General features: G+C 40.5%; 1 protein-coding gene across 2 annotated transcripts; it reads right to left on the bottom strand.

The window, feature by feature from the left end:
* Positions 1–3,531: 3,531 nt before the first annotated feature.
* On the bottom strand, positions 3,532–17,161 carry LOC125897360 (toll-like receptor 5). 2 transcript variants are annotated; one of them, XR_007450414.1, is made up of 6 exons: positions 16,841–17,161; positions 11,992–12,051; positions 9,018–11,277; positions 8,628–8,716; positions 5,355–6,950; positions 3,532–4,820 (listed from the first exon to the last, which is right to left on the bottom strand). XR_007450414.1 is itself a non-coding variant. In XM_049590661.1 (5 exons), the coding sequence occupies exons 2-5, from the start codon at positions 12,037–12,039 to the stop codon at positions 6,705–6,707; spliced, it is 2,643 nt and encodes an 880-aa protein (XP_049446618.1). In that variant the 5' UTR covers positions 12,040–12,051; positions 16,841–17,161; the 3' UTR covers positions 3,532–6,704. The 2 variants fall into 2 exon arrangements, 1 of the variants encoding a protein (XP_049446618.1); XM_049590661.1 differs by having other exon boundaries at positions 3,532–6,950.
* Positions 17,162–21,515: the final 4,354 nt, after the last annotated feature.

Genomic DNA, 21,515 nt, shown 5'->3' with positions numbered 1-21,515 from the left:
TTGAACATGACACCCAGTACAATAATAAAGTCTCAATGTGGTGGTCACTTACTTATACAAATTCACACTGGGTTTGCACTGATCACTCAAGACTGACATTAAGAGCCAGTACAGACAGCTAACCCTCACCATCTAGTGGTGAAAACAGTAAATAGAAGTCCAAAGGGATCCCTCATAATTTTCCCCAGTCAGGCACCTCAACAGTCACCCCATGCTTATCTCCTTTTTTTGTTGTTGCTTATATTACTGTGATTAAAAAAAAAAATCAAATTAAAGGATGTGACTTTTAAACATGAGACAACTATAACTGTGATGTATGAAATCATTCAATCTGATGTTTAGGTTAGATGTCCAAAACCCAAAGCACAGGTTGGGATGCAAAAATCATTAATCATAAAATTATATATTATACATAGAGAAATTCTTTACACTCATAAAAAACAGAAAAAAAATAACTTTATTTTATTGGATCATTTCACTCAGGAATCAAGACAAGGATGGACCAGCTGGAAGATGACGCTTTAAAGGTTTCTTCAGTTACTTTACATACAAAGTTATGTACTTGGGAAAAACTGAATGATTCTGCAAACAAACATTTTGCTCTCATGCACTCAACAGCAGCTCTTCACATATACCTATTTTCCACCAACATGGAACTGGTTCAGTTCTGATTCTAGCACCTAATTTTGAACCACTCAGAGTATTTCAACTAAAAATAGATTGGTTTGGAACCTGAAAAGTTCGTTCTCAGCTGGAACCAAAAATTAACAGGTTTTCCTTGACCTGAGGTGCTAACTGCAACGACATCAGTGGGCATGTCATATTCTACAGGTTGGAAAGTGAGGATGAAGAAGGCAATGATGGAGAAGTCAAGTGCAAAACTTAGCGTGCAGTGATCTAATTCATAGTTTGTTCTTAATTTTTTGTGCAATAACAGAACAAAAGTTCACGGGTAATCAGTGTAACCCGCAATTTTGCTACTTCTGTTTACTTCCTTTGTGCATATTGCGACGTCCTCCACTGACGACACATCCTTGATTACAATGGTATTGTGAGAAACTGGTGGAAACCTGAGCTGGTTCACTAGATAGGATCAAGGTTCCAAGAATCCTGAATGAAACTAGTTCAAGAACCAGAGCTGATTTGGTTGAACAGGGGTAATACTGACAATCACAGTTTCAACACACAACTGATAGGATTCTTTTTTTATTTTTAGCTTGGCGCCACCTAGCGTCAGTGGTGTTGCATCACACTGTCGCAACGACCGCAGTGATCAGAGATAATCAATAATATCACTCTGACACTCTAAATTAAATAAAATGTAGGCTGTAAAGCCACCAGTATACCTCTCTGTATATGTAGAATGAGAAGGTGTGTGGACACTTTACTAAATAAATGAGTAAAGAGACCGAGCAACAATTATCAGATTTATCTGAAGAAAAAACAAATAGTAATGCAAATAACAGGGTTCCTACACATTTGGAATTTCAAAATTCCATACTTTTCCATACCCTAATTTCCAGACCTTCTTGGCGTTTTTTTCAGAGAATATGCGACATCTGAGTAAATACATCAGTGTATCATATTTCACATCATATTTAATTATTCTTAATAGGCAACTGTAGCCAAGTACCATAATGGCATGCAAATAAAAACTCAGGTAAGTTCAATGTCTGGGCTGAGGCAAAAAGGTTGGGACTCTGGGTGCAAGCGATGCAGTAACGAGACATCGGTGTTTTTTCCTTTCATGTGGCTCAGAATCGCCTTCTCCCCCATGTTGGCGATGTCAAACGATTTCACACAAAGGTTGCATCTAACTCTGTGTGTGAATTGGGAATCCTTGGCCAACCAGTATTTATATACGGTATTGTCAAGCCATCCATCCAAAAACTTGCATCTACCCATTGTGAACCACATGAAACTCGTCTTCTTGTCGAAGGTGCAGTGTTGGAGTGAAACTTGATACCTGGGTCATGGGGCAGCGGACTGGACATACCACTTATCAATCAGGTAAAGGAGGTGGTGTGTTTTCTGAGACGTTTTCTGCGCTCACACACAAACTGTGCTTGGCTCGGCATAAAACACGATCCGGATTGATTAAATTATTTTTGGAAATACCTAATTTTCTATTTTAGAAAACAGTATTTTAGAACAGTGGTAATAGTCTGGAAACAAATATCTTTCCATACTTTATTTTTCATTTTTCATACTTTTTAATACCTGGAAACTGATCAAATTTATTTCCATACTTTTCCATACTTTCCATACTTGCGTAGGAACCCTGTATCAAAAGGCTCATGTGAAGTCACAAGTCATGATCTTAAAGTCAAAGTTGAGTTGCAAGTTTTTTTTTTGATACTGTCAAGTCCAAAATCATCAATTTTGTGTTTCTGGCTCGAGTCCAAGTCATGTGATTCATATCCACACCTCTGGCGGCAACACCTATAGTGATTAAAAAACAGACTCTCTCTCCTCTAATGTGCTTCATTGCTTCTTCCTGCAGGTTATTAGGGGAGACATGTCCAAAATTCTGTCCAGGGAGCCAACTGTGGCCTTCAGACTGATTTTAAATGGCCCTTGGCCTGACTTTCAAAGATACTATATGTGTCCTGCCATACAATATTGGTTGATCAAGCAATTGCACTTTGTATTTTTCCCATTTACATCACAATGGCAGAATGACAAATAGTTTGTAGACATGCACTGAATAGGAAATATACAGGCGAAACTAATGTGTTTTCATAAACAGATGATAAGCAAGCACAGGGAACAGTTACCTAACATCAGACATTTCCTGCCAGGTGGCAGACCTGGCCACGGCAAATAAGCATTAAATCGACAGTGAGGGCTGCTGCTTTTAGGAGTTGAATACTGAAACATGACACAGTTGTGTTTGACTTGTTTGGTTGTGATTTTCTTTTTTTAATAACCCATTTGATGCGAGAAGCAGCTGGCCTTTGGATTTTTTCACATTATATAATCTGGCCTCCACTCAAAAATGTTTGGACACCCCTATATTAAACTGAACAGTATTCTACTTGTACCACATTTCGTGAGAGCAGCTGACAAGAAAATACATCAAAAATATTTGTTGGGGTCAACACATTAGGCTTCACACGGAGGCACCAAAAATGTTGGGAACATAAATTCGGGCTTCACACAGCGGCACCAAATATGTTGGGATTTAATTGGCTATCGGAAATAATTAATACTTATTATTATTAATAATTAATAATTATGTTAAATAATGTGACTTAATTAACATTAAATCACCTCATGGAGCACCATTCCCATAAAGGGAAAATGATAGCCAGTTAAAGATATCAGTCTCATAAAATAGGCTAAACTATTAATTTGGAGTTTTGATTAATAATTAAATTAATGACAGCAACCAAAATTAACAGTAACGCCTGAAGAATTTCGGAGTTCTTGACGCAGCAGAGGTTGACTATTCATTCACTCTTGTGCAACATTAAACAGACAGCAGATATGATTCCAAAGAATTATATTTATTCACAAACTAGCAAAGCAAACCAAAACACACAAATTCTAACTAACTATATACAAGCTTAGTGTGTATATGTGTGTGTGTGTGTGTGTGTGTGTGTGTGTGTGTGTGTGTGTGTGTGTGCGCGAGAGAGAAAAAGAGAAAGACAAAGGTGGGTGTGGTGATCAAAGAGCCGTTTGGCCTATAAAACAAAATGGCTGACAACAGAGAACTACCAAAATGGTCGAATCAAGGCTGGCTCCAGGTCGGGGGAGGTGTCTGTCTGACCATGTGGTCAGGACAAAGACAAAGGAAAAGAAGCAGGAACTTTGAGAGGCCGTTTACACGTTGCCGGCTATTTTCATAAACGGACATTTCACCGTCTCCATTTTCAAAAAGATCTTCGTTTACACTTACCCGTGTATATATACACAAGAGCACGCCAAACCTGTAGGTGGCAGTGTAACGAGAAGCTCAAGCCTTCCATGTATCCACTGTCACCATAGCAACATAGGTCGCACTTTTGACACAGGCGCAAGTTACGGCGCATACTGTGACGTCGGCTGCCTATAACTCCGTTTATCTCAGTTTACATGCAAACGCGCAACCGGAGTTTTCCAAAATCTCCACTCTGGCCGGAGTTTTTAGAAAGACTCGTTTCCAGAGGAGAAATCTCCGTTTGCGTGTAAACGGCCTCTGAGATGCCTGTTTGGGTGTGGCTCTGTTGAAAGCCTATTTGTTAATGAGTCTATGTCAATGTGACATATGTTGCAAACGGTCTGGATTAGTGCAGATTGTTTAGTTGCATGCAAGAATCTGTTTGTGAACAGTATTAGCAAACTAAATACTTAGCTTTGGCGAAGCCAACTAATCAATGACCTAACTGCAATCTAATCACAACAATAACTCAGTAAACAGCAAATCACATACAACAAGTTAAACAGTCTTGCTTAGCCTGTAAAGCTGTAATAAGCTATGCCCAGTTGTTATGTTACCGATCCTTGAATGGATGGAAGAAAGAGTCACTTGGTGGTGTGCTGCTATGTTAGCCGGCAGAAGAAGGCTGGGAAGATGGTTCCAGGCGCAGTCTTTGTTGGGTCCTTTGTTCCAAAGGTGAAACTCCGAGGAAGCTGGTCGCTCAGGGTTTAGCATTGTTAGACGCTGGGTGCTAACTCACTTAGTTCCTTGTTGCTGGAAAGCTAGTTGCAATACTTGTGTTTGCAAGAGAGTCTATGATACATTGCCCTCACTTTAGTGGTTTGGGGCAAGGAGCAAGGGTCTGGGCCTCTGCTGTTCCAGGCCCAGCCGGAAAGAGGTGTTACCTGTTCAACAGCTGGAGAGCAAGAGAGAGAGCTTGAAAGGAGCAGGACTTAGCTAAGAGTTTGGTGACATCACAAAGAGGCATGTCACTGTAACAGTGCTGTCCAATCAAGTTGTGAGACTTGTGTCTCACTGAGGTGTGAGGTGAGACCTCCTGTGGAGATGGGTGTCACCTAGCTGTCTTTGTTTGGAGAACAAAGAGCATGCAGAGGAAAAAGCCTTTAACCCTATGGGCCCGAACGACACATAGTGCGTCCAAATTCACACCTGTTCTTCTCTATTGATTTTCTCTGCGACTGTCATTCATACAGCTCTGCACACACATTACTGTTGGATGGATTTCTCGCGAATGCAGGCTCGCACAGAAATGCCACGCATATCACATGAAAGCGCAGGAGCAGAGCTTTCCAATGATGCCACACAGATACAGATACAGATAAATACAGATTGATTGTCTACAAAATAAAAACCTGACAAATTTCTTTACAATCCATTATACAGATCTTGTTATCAGTCACTTCATATAGTGAGGAATATCGTATCTTACCACGTCTTAGGCTTGCGTGTGTTTCTCCCTGTCTATCCACATTTGTAGTCCAGCTTTCAAGATGCAAACATCTCCATATTCTCCAGTTGTCACTCAGTCAAACTTTGTATGACAAGACCAGCCACTTCACCTTTGCTCACCCAGACAACTGCAGCCTAATTATGCATGCTGACAGGGCCGTAGTCACCATATACATTGAGGGGGACCCCCCCCCCCAATATATAAGTGAAACTGAAAAACAACAACAGACTTTGTTTACTGCAAACGAAGTGGCAAATATTATCTTGGAGGACATCATTGCACTTGGTTAACTATTTTTCTATGATCTTAGATGTAAATATTGCATGTTTCTTTCAGATAAAACACATTTTTGACTTGTGAATGAGTCAATGGAATTTCTTGCAATAATGAAAAAATACTGGCAATCATTTTCCGCCTGGCACAAATCACATGTTTTGGACAGCTGTGAAATGACAGAATGTCCCAGCATCATGGTTCTTATATTGCCAGATTCCAGAGAGTCTCCCCTCTTCATATATGGCAGAATATGTCTTCTTCCAACTTGCTATGGTGAGATACATGTAAAAATGTAAGAATTTAGTCACACGGATTTGTTTTTTTCATTGATATAAAAATTAATATAAAATACAGGCACATAGAAGGTCATGAAATGATGGCAAATCTGGTTAGCCCTGATTGACCTGAAAAAAACAAGATATAGCATGTGTATGTAGCCTTTATAATGACTGTGATATGAGTTTAAAAGTAAAGGCAGTAAAAATACCCCAAAAACGCCTAGGGCCCATAGGGTTAAATGCCCAGTGATGATTTTACCAAATGATAAATCATCTTTGGTCCTGTGAATCCCAACATATTGTTATTACGCTTGATGAATCAAACACATTTCACTTACTCAGTGTTACATATTGTTAATTTCAACAACACAGCATTAGCAAATGACTTACTAATTTCTTTATGATCACATGTCAGTGAGTCATGGAGTACAGTAAATGCTGACAATGACAAAAGACAAAATACTGAAAATATAGAGAAAGGAATTATAAATATGACTTGATATTGTGCAACAGATCACTTCCATACATGGGAATGAAAGTGTTCAGGACCAGACAGCTTCTAAGTCTGGTTCTAAAACTTAAACATGAAGGACTTTTTGAAGAGCCTTTACTATTACTCCCTTGGAAGATTAATAATACCCATAGTCCTTTTCAGAAAGGTCTTTTTAGAGGAGAACATCATCCTCATCCTGCCGAGGAGCCTGAAATGCAAGATCACTGGTGACACTTCAGCTGGAATGATGCTGGTATCAACACATTATCACACAGTTAGAGTTCACATGGCAATAGCAGCGATGGCCTCAAGCTGGATACTGTCCTCGTTCTGAGATTGGATGACAGACTGTGCAGCGTCAGGTTTGTCCTCTGCAAATTTTTTCACCTTTGTGTCCTTGAGTATCTGTGAGACGAGCTTCTCAAAAAACCACTCTAGGTCCTGAGGGTCCTCTGGCCAAATTAGGTACTTTCTCCTTTGGATGAAAGCTCGGATTGCATGGTGCTTCATCAGCTGGTAGTGAGCCACCTTGAGTTGTATTGTGTTAGAATGGAGATGTTGATCAGTAGTGAAGGTCAGGAACTTAATTTTTTTTTAATTATAATTCTTAAAAATAATAATTCTAACAAGATAAAAAAAATATTTTCTAAAAATTGCAAAGCACCAGTTCCTTCCCTCTTTGTTAAGTAATATTACTTAAATCTGTATGAAGCCTGACATCTGCTTGTGAAAAGTATGTACTAAATTGCCCATCATCCAGTGATGTCTAGAGAGTTGCTCACCTGGCAACAAAGATGTGCCAATGACAGATAAAAAGATAGGTAACTATTTTACCATGCAGTTGTCCCAGTAGTGGCATCTAGTAGTGACATTGCAGAGTTGGTTGGTTGGCAGACTTCTTGGGAGAGGACCAGGTGCCCACGAAGTTAGCCAAGCTTTGAAGCCAATTTTCATAGTAGCCAAACAGTAGTACTGCAATTTCAGGGATCTGTCACATAATGCCAATGGGCCCAACAATACTTTTTCCTGTTCACTTATACTGGGAAAGAGACATCTGTAAATCAGTGGATAGATTTTTGAGCATCACTGCCCCCTCCAAATGACTCATTTCACTATCAGGATTTAATTAATTCCATCTGACAACATTTAGAAAGTCTAGAAGAGCTGCAAGATTAAATAATTTCGTACCCATGTAAGTTAGCAAAGTGCCAAACTACAAGTAGCCAGATCGGCTGGTCTCTCCGCCTGCTCTATGGGCAGTGATACAGAAGCCGCTCCAATTGTCTGGGTAATTTGATACTGCTGCAATAGAGCTTTTTGGCTTCATGTGCCACTGAGCAACTTTTAAAAGGAATAAACAAGGTCCTGCCTCCAATGCTGTATCCAGGTCTTTTAATAGATCCATGGAAAGGACCCACTCTGTATGTAGATATAACTGTTCATTCTAGGGTAGCAAAAAACACAACAACTCTTATTTTCAGGTGATAATACACTAAAGAAAATAGATATGGATATTATATACCATTTCTGTCAATGGATGCCTCTAAATCCTACACACTGGACCTTTAAGAAAAAATCAGATTTCTTCGTTTGAGTTTGGTTACTCTTTAAAACAGCTCTTATCAATAGTTTTGTATTAACAGTGGGTCACATGACTACCAGTATGCAGTGGCGTAGTGGTAATTGATGAGCTGGGTGTATTACTAGGTAGATGGATAGATTGTCAAGGAGGAAGTGGGCACACCCTCCTATGGCTTTTTGGCTGATAGGTGGGTATACTGTACACAGCCCGAAAAAGAAGTAGGTATACCCTCCACTACAACACTACTTGCATGTTTAAGTTGTCTCATGTGTGTGCACTGCACTATCTGCCCAGCATCACACAAACAAAGCTGAATATAGTGTAGCATTTAGCAGCTAAGGAGGATTTAGAGACCAGAGCTAAAAGGAGAGCAAATATTGGACTTTAATTTGTCACATGGCCAGCAAAAAACACAACAATAACAATAATGCCAAGATTGCTCTGTGTCTCCTTGAAGTTTATAGGCAACTACTTGTTGGCTGCTAGTTTCCCCTGCCCCCAAAGTCCCCAATTTTTTTTAAGTAAAAACACCCACAGACAGATATTTAAAAATTCTAAATATGGCTTTTGCTGACCCCTAGAGAATGGGTGCAAATTAAGTATCTCAGCAGCCTTATACACACCTTCCCTACCACCAACATAATCGGGATGCTCGTCGGCTCCTCCAGCATCCGGCCCTGGGCCAATGAGAACGCCTCCAAGCACCAACCATCTAGAAAGAGGCACGACTCAGTTAGTTTTTATAACCTATTTATTATTTCATTTTGTACGGTAACTAATTTTATGACTCACAAAGGAGGGAAAGGAAAGACGAGAGGAAAGTTAAGTCACTGCAGGTCAGCAAAAACAAGATTTTCAGGGGGTGTTAAGTTACTCAAAATGCATACACAGGACACACACGTCTCTCAAAATGTCAAACTATGCCTTGGAAAAAAAGGAGAAAATATTTCATAGCTAAGACTTAAGGAGACAAATGTAGACTTGCAACTGTTAATAACTCAGAAAAACTGTACCTTTGAGGAACTCTTTGGAGACGATGCACACAGTCTTCCTGCTGCCCCAGATGGAATCTCTGATGTTGGAAAGGTGATCCTCACCTGGCAAGAAGTCTCTGGCCTCGAAACAGCAGTGGAGGATGTTCCCCTTTGAAAACTGGTTATCCAGCTTCTTAAGCAATGCAGCCTCTACCCACCCATAGTCACTGTTGCTAAAGCAGAGGAAGGCGTCATACTGCACTTCGTCAACATAAGTTGTCAGTTTTGGGCCCTTGACAACCCTACTGATGATCTTTTTGTAGATAATGAATATGTGCCCTCGGAGACGGGCGTAAACAATCCCACTGAGGATGAAAGCAATGATGAGGAGAGCAGAGAGGATGAAAAGTGCAATCTTAAGGTCTTGGATGTCCTCACATGGTTTGACGTTTGTGGAGTATTCCAGTAGAGAACGCTTATGGAGAGCAGCTGGAAACTCACATCTGAACTCATCAATCGGGCTGAGGAAGTTTACATGTGTCACTTTCAGCCACTTCAGGAAGCTCTCCAGATTGCAATCACAGTGGAACCGATTTGCAGCCAGGCTAAGGAAGCTGATGGACTGAAAAGTCCTTGGGTCTGGAGCGGCTAAAAAGTTGTTAGAGAGGTCGAGTCTTTTCAGGCTGACCGGGAAAATATCTGGCTGCAAAAAAGTTAAGGCGTTAGATGAGAGGTCGATCTCTGTGATTGAGCCTAGACCATTAAAAATCTCTCGTGGGAGAGCTGCAAGTGAGTTTAAGCTTAAATTTAGACCCTGCAAATTTTCTAGATGATCAAAAAGGTTGAGGCACTCCCCCCGCCCCCAGATTATATGCAGGGAGCTGTCATGAAGATCCAGCACTCGCAAACTATTATTGTGAGGTACTGTAACATTCTGACTGCACCACTTGATCAAGTTGCCACCATAGAAGAAAGTTTGGAGATGCCTGAATTGGGTTAAAATTACAAAAATATCATCCAAATTTGTTAGTTTATTGTCTGCAACATCCACATAAATACTGTTATTACCCAATTTATTGATGTTGTATATAGATGTCAACCTATTGTCGCCCAAGAGAAGAAAATCTAAGTTTGGTAATGGTGCAGGAGAACCTAGGACTCGCAGTGAATTTCCCATCAGATATAACGCTCGTAATTTAGGAAGACCACTGAATGCTTCATGTCCCAAGGCCCCAATGTAGTTGTATGACAAATCTAACACCCGTAGGTCTGTCAGATTGGTAAATGTGTGAGAATATATTTCTCCTAAGAGGTTAGATGACAGGTTGAGCAATCGTAAATGTCCTTGAAGACCATCAAAGGCATTTCTGTTTATCTGATTGATTTTGTTCATGGAAATGTCAACGATTTTTGCATCCTTTAGAGGACTTAAAAAAGCCTTCTGCAAAGTAAATATATAGTTTTTAGACAGATCTAAAATGGTAACTGAACTATTCATGAGGCCTTCAAATGTGTTTTTATCTGGATCTGGAAGGTTGTTAAATGAAAAGCCTTTACCCATGTGTCCAGATAATATAACATGAGCAATTGGGGTACCCTGTATTGCTTTAAAAAAATTTCTTGCTATGGTCACGCTGAACCCATTGCTGGATAAGTCAAGGGTATTAAAGGCCATCCCTCTGAAAGGGTTCCCGCATCCTTCCCAGTCAAAATCATCACTATACCTAACGTAATTGGATTGCAAGTTCAGAAGTGTGAAGTATTTCCCCTGGAAACCGACAAGATCCTCTTCACATAAACTTTCAATACGATTCAATTTGAGGTTTAGTTGTGTGAACTTTGTAAGTTTTGAAAAGAACAGTCCTGGTCGGAGTCTCACTATTTTATTACCAGAGAGATCAAGCTTTTCTAGGGATAAAAGTGGCTGCAGATAGCTTTCTGCCAGTATAGAGTCTGCCAAATTGCAATGATCCAAAACCAAATTTTGTAAGTTAAACAGTCCTGCAAAAGCCCTTGGTTCCAGCTGAAGCTGGGTGTTGCCAAGGACCAACTTTATCAGTTTTCTCTGCCTGAGGAAAGCGTTGTTCCTTATGACAAGCTGCACTTTCTGACTTCCAAGATCTACTCGTTGCAGCTGGTCATAGCTTCTGAGCGAGCTGCTGTTGATCTCACCGATGTAGTTCATCTCCAGGTAGAGGTCTGTGATGTTGGGAGGCAGAGCAGGAACCCAGTAGTGGTGCCGCATGGCACAATTAGCCACAATGCCGTATAAAGTGCATGATGGGTAGCATGCGATGCCCTGCAGGTGGGAAGGTTAAATTTTTTTTTGTAAATTTAGAAATGACTGAACTCTGTGGTTAAAGGATTTGTTCAACATTTTAAGAAATATGCTTATTTGCTTTGAGGCTGAGAATTAATTGCAAAGATTGATACCACTCTTATGTCTGTATGGTAAGTATGCAGCTGGAGCCAGCAGCCAGTTAGCTTAGCTTAGCATAAAGACTCAAAATGGGGAAACAGCAACATTTAAGCATTTTTTAAATCAGTACAAAACATGTTAATTTGTGAGCTTTAATTGATGGCAGATGTTTTTACTGTCGGATGGAGCCAGGCCAGCTGTAGCTAGGCTATTGGAAGCCTTTATACTCAGCTACCTGACTGCAGGTTGTAACTTAGTATTTACCATTCAGATATGAGAGTGCTTCTTCTAATCTAATTTCCCAAAATACTGAACCTTTTCTTTATTCATAGTGAGGCCGGGATTTCTGGTAGGGACGCACGATAATATTGGCACATCATCGGCTTTGAAATAAAATACTGGAATGGGTCGACATGTTTTTTCTTAATTTGCACAATGAATATTACATACATAGAAAAATATTGTATTTCATGTCTCCATCTGCTGCTGGGCCTCACGATATGAGTATGCATGTATAATATGATGAGACTTGATGATCACTAAAATGAAGTGGGGAAAAAAGTAGACCTGATTGGTTTTGTGCTATTCACATACCTGTAGGTATGAACCGATGAAAACCATGTGAAAGGCCAGTGTCCACATACTGTCTTCGTCCTGACAAGATGTCCAAAGAGAAAGTCAAACTTTAGCAAAGCTTAAAGGAACTGATGCTGTTGCATTGGCTCAGCAGTGCAAATATTAGTGTGGACAAGTAAGCTGGGTATGTGGGCATGTAGCAAAGTATGTAGAAAAAAAAGGGTAAACTGTGTCAGGTTGTTTGCTTTGGTAGGTTAATGGTTGACAGTTCACTGCTGTCAACCAGTCATGCCTGCTATGAGTTTTTTTCAATAAAGTTCCATTCAAATAGTTCACGTTTGCCTTGAGCTAATTACTGAAATGTGTCATAGACTGTGTCCCAATTCAGGGTCTGCATCCTTCGAAGGGCGAATTTGAAGGCCGCTTATGTCACAACGCTGTGCGAAGGCTGTCCCAATCCATCCAAATTCGAAGGCTCCTCCAAATGCAGCCGACAAATGCACCCTCCTTTTCCCTGTATTGGGAGGATGCACCGCTACTAACCTTTTTTTTCCTTTTTACTTAACGCCAGAATTTCAAGGGGCCTTAAAACCTCTAAAAGGCTGTTTAAATACATGACGTTAATGGTAGCCAGCTCCGCGATGTAACGTTAGCTTAAAGCTATAGTTGGTAATCCTGTTCAGAACACTTCTTGTTATACTGGGTGAAATGGTCCTTCCATCCTGAGAGTAGTCAATACATAATGTGTTCAGAAAAAGGAACGAAAAAAATCCGACCTCTGTGGCAGCTGCAGGCCTGTAAAAACTCTGACCAATCCCTGCCATTCGGTGCAAATGGAAAGAACCAATCAGATGCATTCATGTCTCGTCCTGCCCGAACCCCCCTCCATCCCTCCCTCCTCCTCCCTGCGTGCACTCATCACGTGGAAATATTCAGCACACTCCTCAGCAGAAATACCGAGTTAGCAGGAGTTCGCTGAACAATGGCAGAGAAAATGCAGCCAAAAGTACCACTTCCAGTGTTACTTGTAACGGCTCGCCCCGCTAAACAGGCTGAGAAAAGAAAGTTGGAGGCAGAAAAGACTGCGACAAAAAAGGCTTTGGATAAAGCGAGAGGACAAACCACAGTCAACATCGGTGCATTGTGGGGGCGTGGCTTTGGACGGAGCACTGACGGGAGGGGGAGGAGGGGGTGGAGCTTAAAGGAGGTTCCACTTTCAAATCTTGCTAGCTCTCCAGCATTACCAACTATAGCTTTAAGGCTAACCTGTTGATAGGGGGCGATCACACAGAGACGAAATGCTAGAAGCGTGACGCCAGTAAAACAATTGTTTTCCTATGATACGGCGTGTCTGACCAGCGTTCAAGAGTCTTTTTGGACGGTCGTTTTTCCGGCGTCTTTTTAGACGCGCGTTTTTGTAGACGCAAGTTTTTAGATGCACGTAGACGCTGAAAAACTCAGCTTTTTGAGCATCAGACGCCAGTAGCACCATTCATCATTGTCATCATTGGCCCAGGCAGCCAATCAAATCGTCCTTCCTGTTTTGTTGTGGCAGTTACGGCAGTTTGGTCAGTTACGGCAGTTTACGGCAGTTACGAGCGACAGACAACACAATGCAATCTGAAGAGAAATTTATCCTGACAATATTTGATTTTTAAGAATTATACAACACACACACACCTCAGTACTTGAACAAACACAGGAGAAGACACGCATGGAGCTGTGTGAGCAGTGCAACGAATTTGTCTGGTGGTCGCAGCGTAGATAGCACCGACATTAGCCCCACCATTATCAACCGCCGGCACTGCTGCAGCATTGTCACTACCGTCGTTGTTTGACATAACTCAGCAGTATCCAACTCACGTCTGGGTCACCAATGTGGAGTGTGTAAAATGAGGAGACAGGAGACGGAGATGCATCGAGTCAGCTTTACTCTCCACTTAATATATATATAACTGCACAGTACAGCGAGTGAGATGAAAACATAAACACAACATAAACCCAGAACCACTAGTACCCCGTCAACCTCTCCCTTAAAGGTACAATCCCTTGGTCCCATAGGTTACTTTACATCCTCCTACACAACTGATTCAATGGACATTAAATTATTTATTTTCCATGAAATACATTTAAGGTACTGACTTTACACATTAAATGTACACAGCAGTGCTACACAGCCAGTGAAAAGTCTGAAAATATATGAAAATCAGATACATGCTGTTGTACTATGGGAAATGTAGATGTAATTGAAGTGACTAGAAGAATCAAAAAATACAGACTTTTTATGCCAGGTTCACACTACACAACATTTTTGTGTGTTCTGAGAGTCACTGTGTCAGATTAGGCTATTGTGGAGTTATAAAATCTTACCGTGACTTGGCAAACAGACATGACCAACTCGACGATGGTCCATGATAGGGATTGGTATCATCAAGATTTTATTACGTTTATCAATACTCCTTATCTTCCCAATACTCCCTATCTTATTTATCATTTCTAAATAATTGCTTTTTAAAAAATGTATTAATTTAAAAAAAATCAGAGCAGGTTTAGATTTTTGAATATTTTAAATATAACTAAATGTTGTTTTTAGAGCAGCAACAGTCATTTTTACAACAGCAAAGTCATCATATAAATAATACTCTTGACATCACAATACTGAGTGCACTTTAGTATTTATCAGTCACTGTAAGTCATTCCTCTTGTCCTCTGTCCTGCTTTATCTCTGCTGATGTGATTCACTGTGTGCAGGTGATATTATCGTTGGTGGAGAGAGGAGGGGCTGTTTGTGTGTACCAGCAGCTTAGTTTAAACAAATTCATCCAGTTTTAAGATAAGTGGCAAACTAAGCTAAATACTTACACTACATACAGACAGCTGTCATTTTTGCTTATTTGCAACAATTCCCTATTAGCCAAACTAGCGTTCTGTACTTGGGTGTGTAAAACATAATGGTAGACATGGTGGATTACAGACTGTGGACAGATCACATCAAAATATTAATGTAAATACTAAAATATCACTGTCTGCATGTTTACCATACATGTTTATGCTTATTGAACACATGCAACCTACTGATAAAGTATTGGCTTTTTACTCGCGAAGGTTTAATTGCACTCACAGTAAAGAGCGTAGTTGCCATGAACTTGAGGAAAACTTGCAGAATGATAAGCAAAATGTTTATATGTGCCGGTAAAAGAACCGATAATGTCGGAGCTTATCAATACTACGGTCTTTGACAATTTAGCCCCAGGGCTCATTTAATACTGGGTTTTGGTACCTACCCCAGCAGATTAAAAGTAAAAATAGAAAAATACAGAGGGAATGAGAAATCAAGGCCTGTTTCTAATGTAGTCTGTTTCAAATGAAACTGGTAACATCTGCAGTTGTGGTGAGTAAAACTCTGCCAGTATTTGTGAATTGTATTCCTTTATATCCTTTTCCATTATGAAGACATAACATTGTTTGCTAGCTTGATGCTAATGGCAGTACTCATCAGGTTGCTAAAGTGCCTCTGCTGTTTCACTGAAACATCTCTGCTTTCACTGCCAGGGAAAATGTGTTGAGTTCATTTCTGACACCTTATTAACCACATTATATCACATGAATCAGCTGGCAGCTTTGTCTATCCTTCTGCAACGTGCCAGTCAGCGGCGTAAGGTAGTTACGACTGGCTCCAGGGCACGTTATTGTGATAGGCACTTGTGTACGCTACAGCAGTAGCGTACACAAGTGCAAGTAGTAGTTAGTTAGTAATTAGTTAGTAGTAGTAGTTAGTAGTTATAAGGCGCACACACGCCACCGGCAACTGTTTAAAGCCAGAGGAATTTAATTCAGGGAGCTTTGCTCTCTCTTTGGAACAGCTACAGCAGTGGTAGCTGCTCCAAAGCTCTGGAATAGTCTTCCACTCTCATTCAGTTTTATATTTGTGCATAATTACATTGCAATATATTTGTGTGCCATTATTTTAATTTGTACACCACTTTGGTCAACTGCAGTTGTTTTTAAATGTGCTATAGGCTATATAAACTTGATTTGATGTGCTATTTTTCCTCCTGTTGGTTACTGCTGCTTTTCTGTTTAAAAGCCATGACTGCTCACTGGACTTGCAGATGTGCTCATCTTGTCAGGCTTCACATATTTTGTGCCTAAACTAGCCACCGTATCATATTTGTGTTGTCACATGATCAAAAAGAGACTTGACATTAGGCAACATCAAAATACATGTTACCCAACAATCACCATTGCATATTTGTATATATTAGAAATTATTCATCTAATTGAATATGTCTGTCTGTCTATCTATCTATCTATCTATCTATCTATCTATCTATCTGGGGTGGGGGAAATTGATACAGCTTAGAATTGCAATATTTTTGTGTAGCAACATCGATTTTTTCAATTATAGAAATTATTAATGTGACAAATACAAAATAAACTTAAGGTAGCCTACTTGAATTAATATAATCACTTGCTTTTCAGTCCAAGATAAATATGGCTACAAAAAAACTGGCTGACGTGAGATGAACAGACTAAAAATGTTATCTTATTAGATAAAACAGATGTTGACAAAGTTTTCCTTTAGGGACATAATTTACAGTTCACAGCTTTTAAAAGCTTTTAAATCATAGAGCTGTAGGCCTACTTAACTTGTATGATTTGAGTTTAAACAGGCAGTGACATGAGAGATTTACCGATTATTGCACACTGTTTAACAGCGGAAATGAAGGAGGCAAACACAGACATGTACAAACAACCTCAAAGTTTTACCGACTCTGCAGAACGTGTTTGAGAACCAACTGATCATTTATATTGTTTAATAGGCTAACTAGTTTACAGTGATACAGTAATGTAGTGAAAATCTTACCAGCGTTGTTGTTCAAACTGAGAAAAGCCTTCACGGTGTCTGTCCTGCGGCCAGAGTAGATGTATCTCCTCCCTGCAGAGCTTCCTACCGCACTGCTGCTAATATCTGATCTGAGATCAGTCAACATGCGTGCTATCCAGTAGGCTCATGTATCAGTCTGACAAAACAGACAAATGGAATTTTCCAAATGGCCAAATATCCTCTTCCTCTTTCGAAGACCGCTTTCCTCATCTTCCGCTCTGGGCGTTGCAGTGGGCTGCGTGATCTCTGGCGACATTTGTCTGTCTAACTCTTGACCACTACTGATAGTTACTGTCACGGGGGAGTGAAACCCCGATTTTTTCTTTCTACAGTTCCACTGGGGAGGAGTCTGTCAATCAGCACACAGAGAGTAAAGTCTTTACAAAGAATTTATTTTAAGAACTAACCTTAATAAGATTTGCTAAAATAGTCCAAGATTAAAGTCTCTTAAAGTCCAGTTTACCAGCACACCAGCCGCTAAAAGTTCGGGGTCCAGGGAAGAGCCTCTTGTACAATCAGCTGGGCCAAACAAATTTCCACAACAAAGCCAATCTAATAAAAAGAAGGAAGTCTAGGGTAGGTTAGGGACTGTTCTTTACCAGTCAGAGGAGGAGGGTGCCAGTGTTGTGACTTCTTGTATTAATAAAAAATAAATTAAATTAGAAATGGGAATTCAAAGCCGGTGGCTATGGAACAAGAGGAGAGACACCATTTGGGCCCTGAAATAGCCTACCACTAACAACAGCAGGGTTTAAGGGAGTAAAAGCAAGGGGGATGCACCTGGGATGCAAGGTGCTGCTGATGTGCCCCCTGGAGGTGTTGGACCTATCATTGAAACACCAGTGAAGGAGGCTTTACCCTCCCTACCCCCAGATGGTAAATCACTCCCACTCATAGTCTCAAATATATGCATCAAGGGATTGTAACATCTGGTCCTGAACTGAACTTACAGTTATTAGGTTTTTCAGACTGACTCTTTGATGTTTGAAAGTTAAAAGTTGAAGGTTTAAGAAGAAATCCATAGAGTTGAAAAAAGCCTTGGTTTTCCACTGTTGTTGTGCAAGCTGGTTAGTTTGTGCAAATGGTTTATTTCTGGCCAGTGAGATGTAAAAAAAAAAAAAGATTTGGATCAAATACACTATTATATGCTCAGATTTGGTTCTGTTTTTTTGTTCCTGACAGAAGCGTTTGTCACACATTTTGTGTCCAAGGACCGCAGGAAACTTAAAAATCCAACAATAATTTCTATGTTTACAGTTCCTGGCTATGATAATTGGTGTAACTGTGGGGATTTTTACAGAAAACATGCCCTCCAAATGAGGGGTTTGAAAGGCTTGTTTTCTTTAAAAATCGGCAATGAATAAATGCAAAATGCAACCATTTACATTTGTTAAGCCCTCTCCTAAGCCACAGTAAAAAAAAAAAAAACAAGTTCTTCTCCAGTACATGCAGAAAAGACTCCCACACACTTTATCACACTTGCAAAAAAAAAAAGAATTTATTTTTGCAACGTTTCAGTGACTTGGCCTTCATCAATCAAACAGTCTATGTTTTGCAAGTTAGACAGTGTGCCGGAATCTTTTCTACAATTGTCATTGTTCTGGTCCCTCTCCTACAGACCTGTTTGGAAATAGATGTGCGAACTATTCCTTTGTTTCCTCTACAGTGCTTATTTGACATGCCTCCCCCTCTTTTGCACCATCCCTTCCCTCCTCAAAAATGATGTACAGCCCCTTTCTGAGGAGGAAGTGGGTGTACTCTCCTCAGTGGCTGTTTGGCTGATATGGAGTTAGATTTGTCTCATTAATACCTGTGCATACTTCTCTTCAGATCACCCCACAGGTTTTCAGTTGGATTTAGGTCTTGGCTCTGGCTGGGCCGCTCCAAAACTTTATTTTCCTCTGGTGAAGCCATTCTTTTGTTGATTTGGATGTGTGTTTGGGCCTCGTGCTGAAAGGTAAAATTCCTCTACATCTTCAGCTTTCTAGCAGACACCTGAAGGTTTTGGGCCAAAACTAACTGGTATTTGGAACTGTTCCTACATGTAGTTCCCTCCACCTTGACTAAAGCCCCAGTTCCAGCTGAAGAACAACAACCCCACAGCATGATGCTGCCACCACCATGCTTCACAGTGGGTATGGTGTTCTTTTGGTGGTGTGCAGTGTTGTTTTTGCACTAGACATACCTTTTGAAATTATGACCAAAAAGTTCAGCCTTTATTTCATCAGACCATAACACATTTTCCACATGCTTTTGGGAGATTTGGTGTATTTTCTTAGCAAAATTTCGTCAGGCTTGGATGTTTTCCTTTGTAAGAAAAGGCTTCCGTATCATGACCCTAACCCCATAGTCCAAACATATGTAAAATATATAAGATTGTTGCCAGAAATTCCGGCAGCTCCTTCAGTGTTGCTGTAGGCCTCTTTGCAGCCCCCCTGACGAGTTTTCCTCATCTCTTCATCAATTTTGGAGGGACATCCAGTTCTTGGTGACGCCACTGTTCTGTATTTTATTCCACTTGTCAGTGACTGTCTTCACTGTGTTCCATTCACTACTTGAATCGTTCGCAGCAATGGTGTAGTGGAGGGTACATGCAGCTGTACAGGGTATACCCACCTCTTTTTCTGGCTGTTTACAGTACGCCCACCTATCAGTCTATGGAGTTAGATTTGTCTCATTAATACCTGTAAATGCACAGAGGGTGATCTATAAATATTTCTTGATCTGCACACGTGTTTTAGTATCCACAAATACAAATTTCTAATTTGTAACTTATATTTTGGTTTTTGCAAATAGATGTGTATTTGTAAATATATCATTTTTTCATTTGTAAAAAAAATTGTGGATCACCAATAACACACATGCATCGCTTTCTTCAATGACGTAATTTTGAGACGTTCTTGACGAATTTCCACACAGATCCACAAACAAATAGTTCGTGATTCACAAATGGCCCGCCCACCTCACCAGTAGGTGGCAGTGTTGTTCTATGCATACATATATTCCTTCCACAAACACAAATTTTGTATTTTTAACTTGTGTGTTGGTTTTTACAAATAAATGTGTATTTGTAAATATCTGTTTCTTATTCGTTAAAAAAAAGCCATTTGTAAAACTGAAAATTCTGTTTGTGAAGTGTGATTCAGCATTTGTGGATCACCGATCACACATATGCATCTCTTTCCTCAATGAGGTAATTTTGAGACATTCCTGTCGAAATCCACACAGATTCACAAACAAATAGCTTGTGATTCACAAAAGCACGCCCCATCCCCAACGCACTGCACTGCACCACACCCCCCTCGTCAGTAGGTGGCAGTGTTTGCAAGTAGCTGAATGGTTTTCACTTGACCCCTTGGAGGGCAAAATAACACATTTTGCCTGCTGCCCGCTAGTTTAGGACAAGCTACAGAAACACACTGCCGCTCCAAAATGCCGGAGAGTTGTTGTGTGGTCGGGTGCACAAATCGACACGGAGAAAAGCCAGGGTTGTGTTTTCATTGTATTCCGTCGGGAAAAGACAACCCAGAGAGGAGAAACCTGTGGATGAGCTCTATCAAACACACCTCGGTCCTCGGGGAGAGCAAACACTTGTCAAACACTTCATAAAAGGTAAGTTGCTCAAACTTAAGTTCAAGTAAACACTGTTTATCTCTCTAGACGTAACACAAATGGGGGCTCGTTCGGGATCTTTTTTCCCTGAGCTAAAGGACAATCAAAATTGATGAGTCACTGTGGTTGTGGCAGTAGTAGTTAAGATGGTTTTCAATTTACAAGCGTTTATTGACAATCCTACCCTTGAGAAGGTTGATGCAAGCCATAAAGATGATCTGTTATGTATTGCAGCACACTTTAACATTTCTGTACAAAGTATGGGGTTAAGAAAGGAATCAAAAATAGGGTGTTGGAAAAACTAATTGAGTTAAGGGTTCTTGAAGTTTCTGATATCTCAGCCCAGCAGGTGGCTGAAGTTTCATCTGATGTTCCTTCCACAGGACCATGTGCTTCCCCTCTTGTAGATAGTCGGGGGGACGAGGCTAACTTGGCTACACCTCAGGGTGGTGTGCTTGTACATGAGGCTCCTACAACTATGCCTCATTTTGAGCCTTTCTCTCCACAGTTGAGTGGTTCAAGTGGTGATGTCAAAGTTAAGGTTCGCTTAGCCCGCCTTCAGCTGGAGGCACAAGAAAAGGAGCGTAAGGCAGAATATGACCTCAAACTACAGATTCGTAGGCTAGAAATAGAAGCTGAGAAAGAAGTCAAGTTACGGCAGGCAGCTTGAAGTGGAGGCTATGAGAATCTCTGCTGAACAGACAGCACACAAATTTGATAATCCTGCACCCTCACAGACAAACCTACACAAAAAGGGTTTTGATGTCAGCAAAAATATTGCTTTAGTGCCAACTTTTCGGGAGTCAGAAGTTGACTCCTACTTTAATGGATTTGAAAGAATCGCCACAGCACTAGACTGGCCTAAGGACATGTGGCCTATCCTTCTCCAATGCAAGCTAGTGGGTAAAGCACAGGAGGTTGTGTCATCTCTCCCCTTAGAGGACAGCTTGCAGTATGATGTGCTCAAAGAAGCAATTTTGCGTGCTTATGAGCTTGTGCCAGAGGCATATAGGCAGAAGTTCCGGAACCATAAAAAGTCCAG

This window comes from Epinephelus fuscoguttatus, linkage group LG11 (genome assembly GCF_011397635.1).
Source record: "Epinephelus fuscoguttatus linkage group LG11, E.fuscoguttatus.final_Chr_v1".
NCBI classification, from domain to species: Eukaryota; Metazoa; Chordata; class Actinopteri; order Perciformes; family Serranidae; genus Epinephelus; species Epinephelus fuscoguttatus.
Note: the sequence above shows the minus strand (reverse complement) of the source record. Positions and strands in the feature narration are given on the sequence as shown.

Bases quoted from the DNA above. Each gene is read 5' to 3' on its own strand.
- LOC125897360 (XM_049590661.1), bottom strand. From the start codon at position 12,039: ATGTGGACACTGGCCTTTCACATGGTTTTCATCGGTTCATACCTACAG. The intron at 8,717-9,017 runs GTACAGTTTTTC...GCCTCTTTCTAG, and splicing joins CTCCAAAGAGTTCCTCAAAG to ATGGTTGGTGCTTGGAGGCG. The intron at 6,951-8,627 runs GTGTGTATAAGG...ATACAACTCAAG, and splicing joins TTATGTTGGTGGTAGGGAAG to GTGGCTCACTACCAGCTGAT.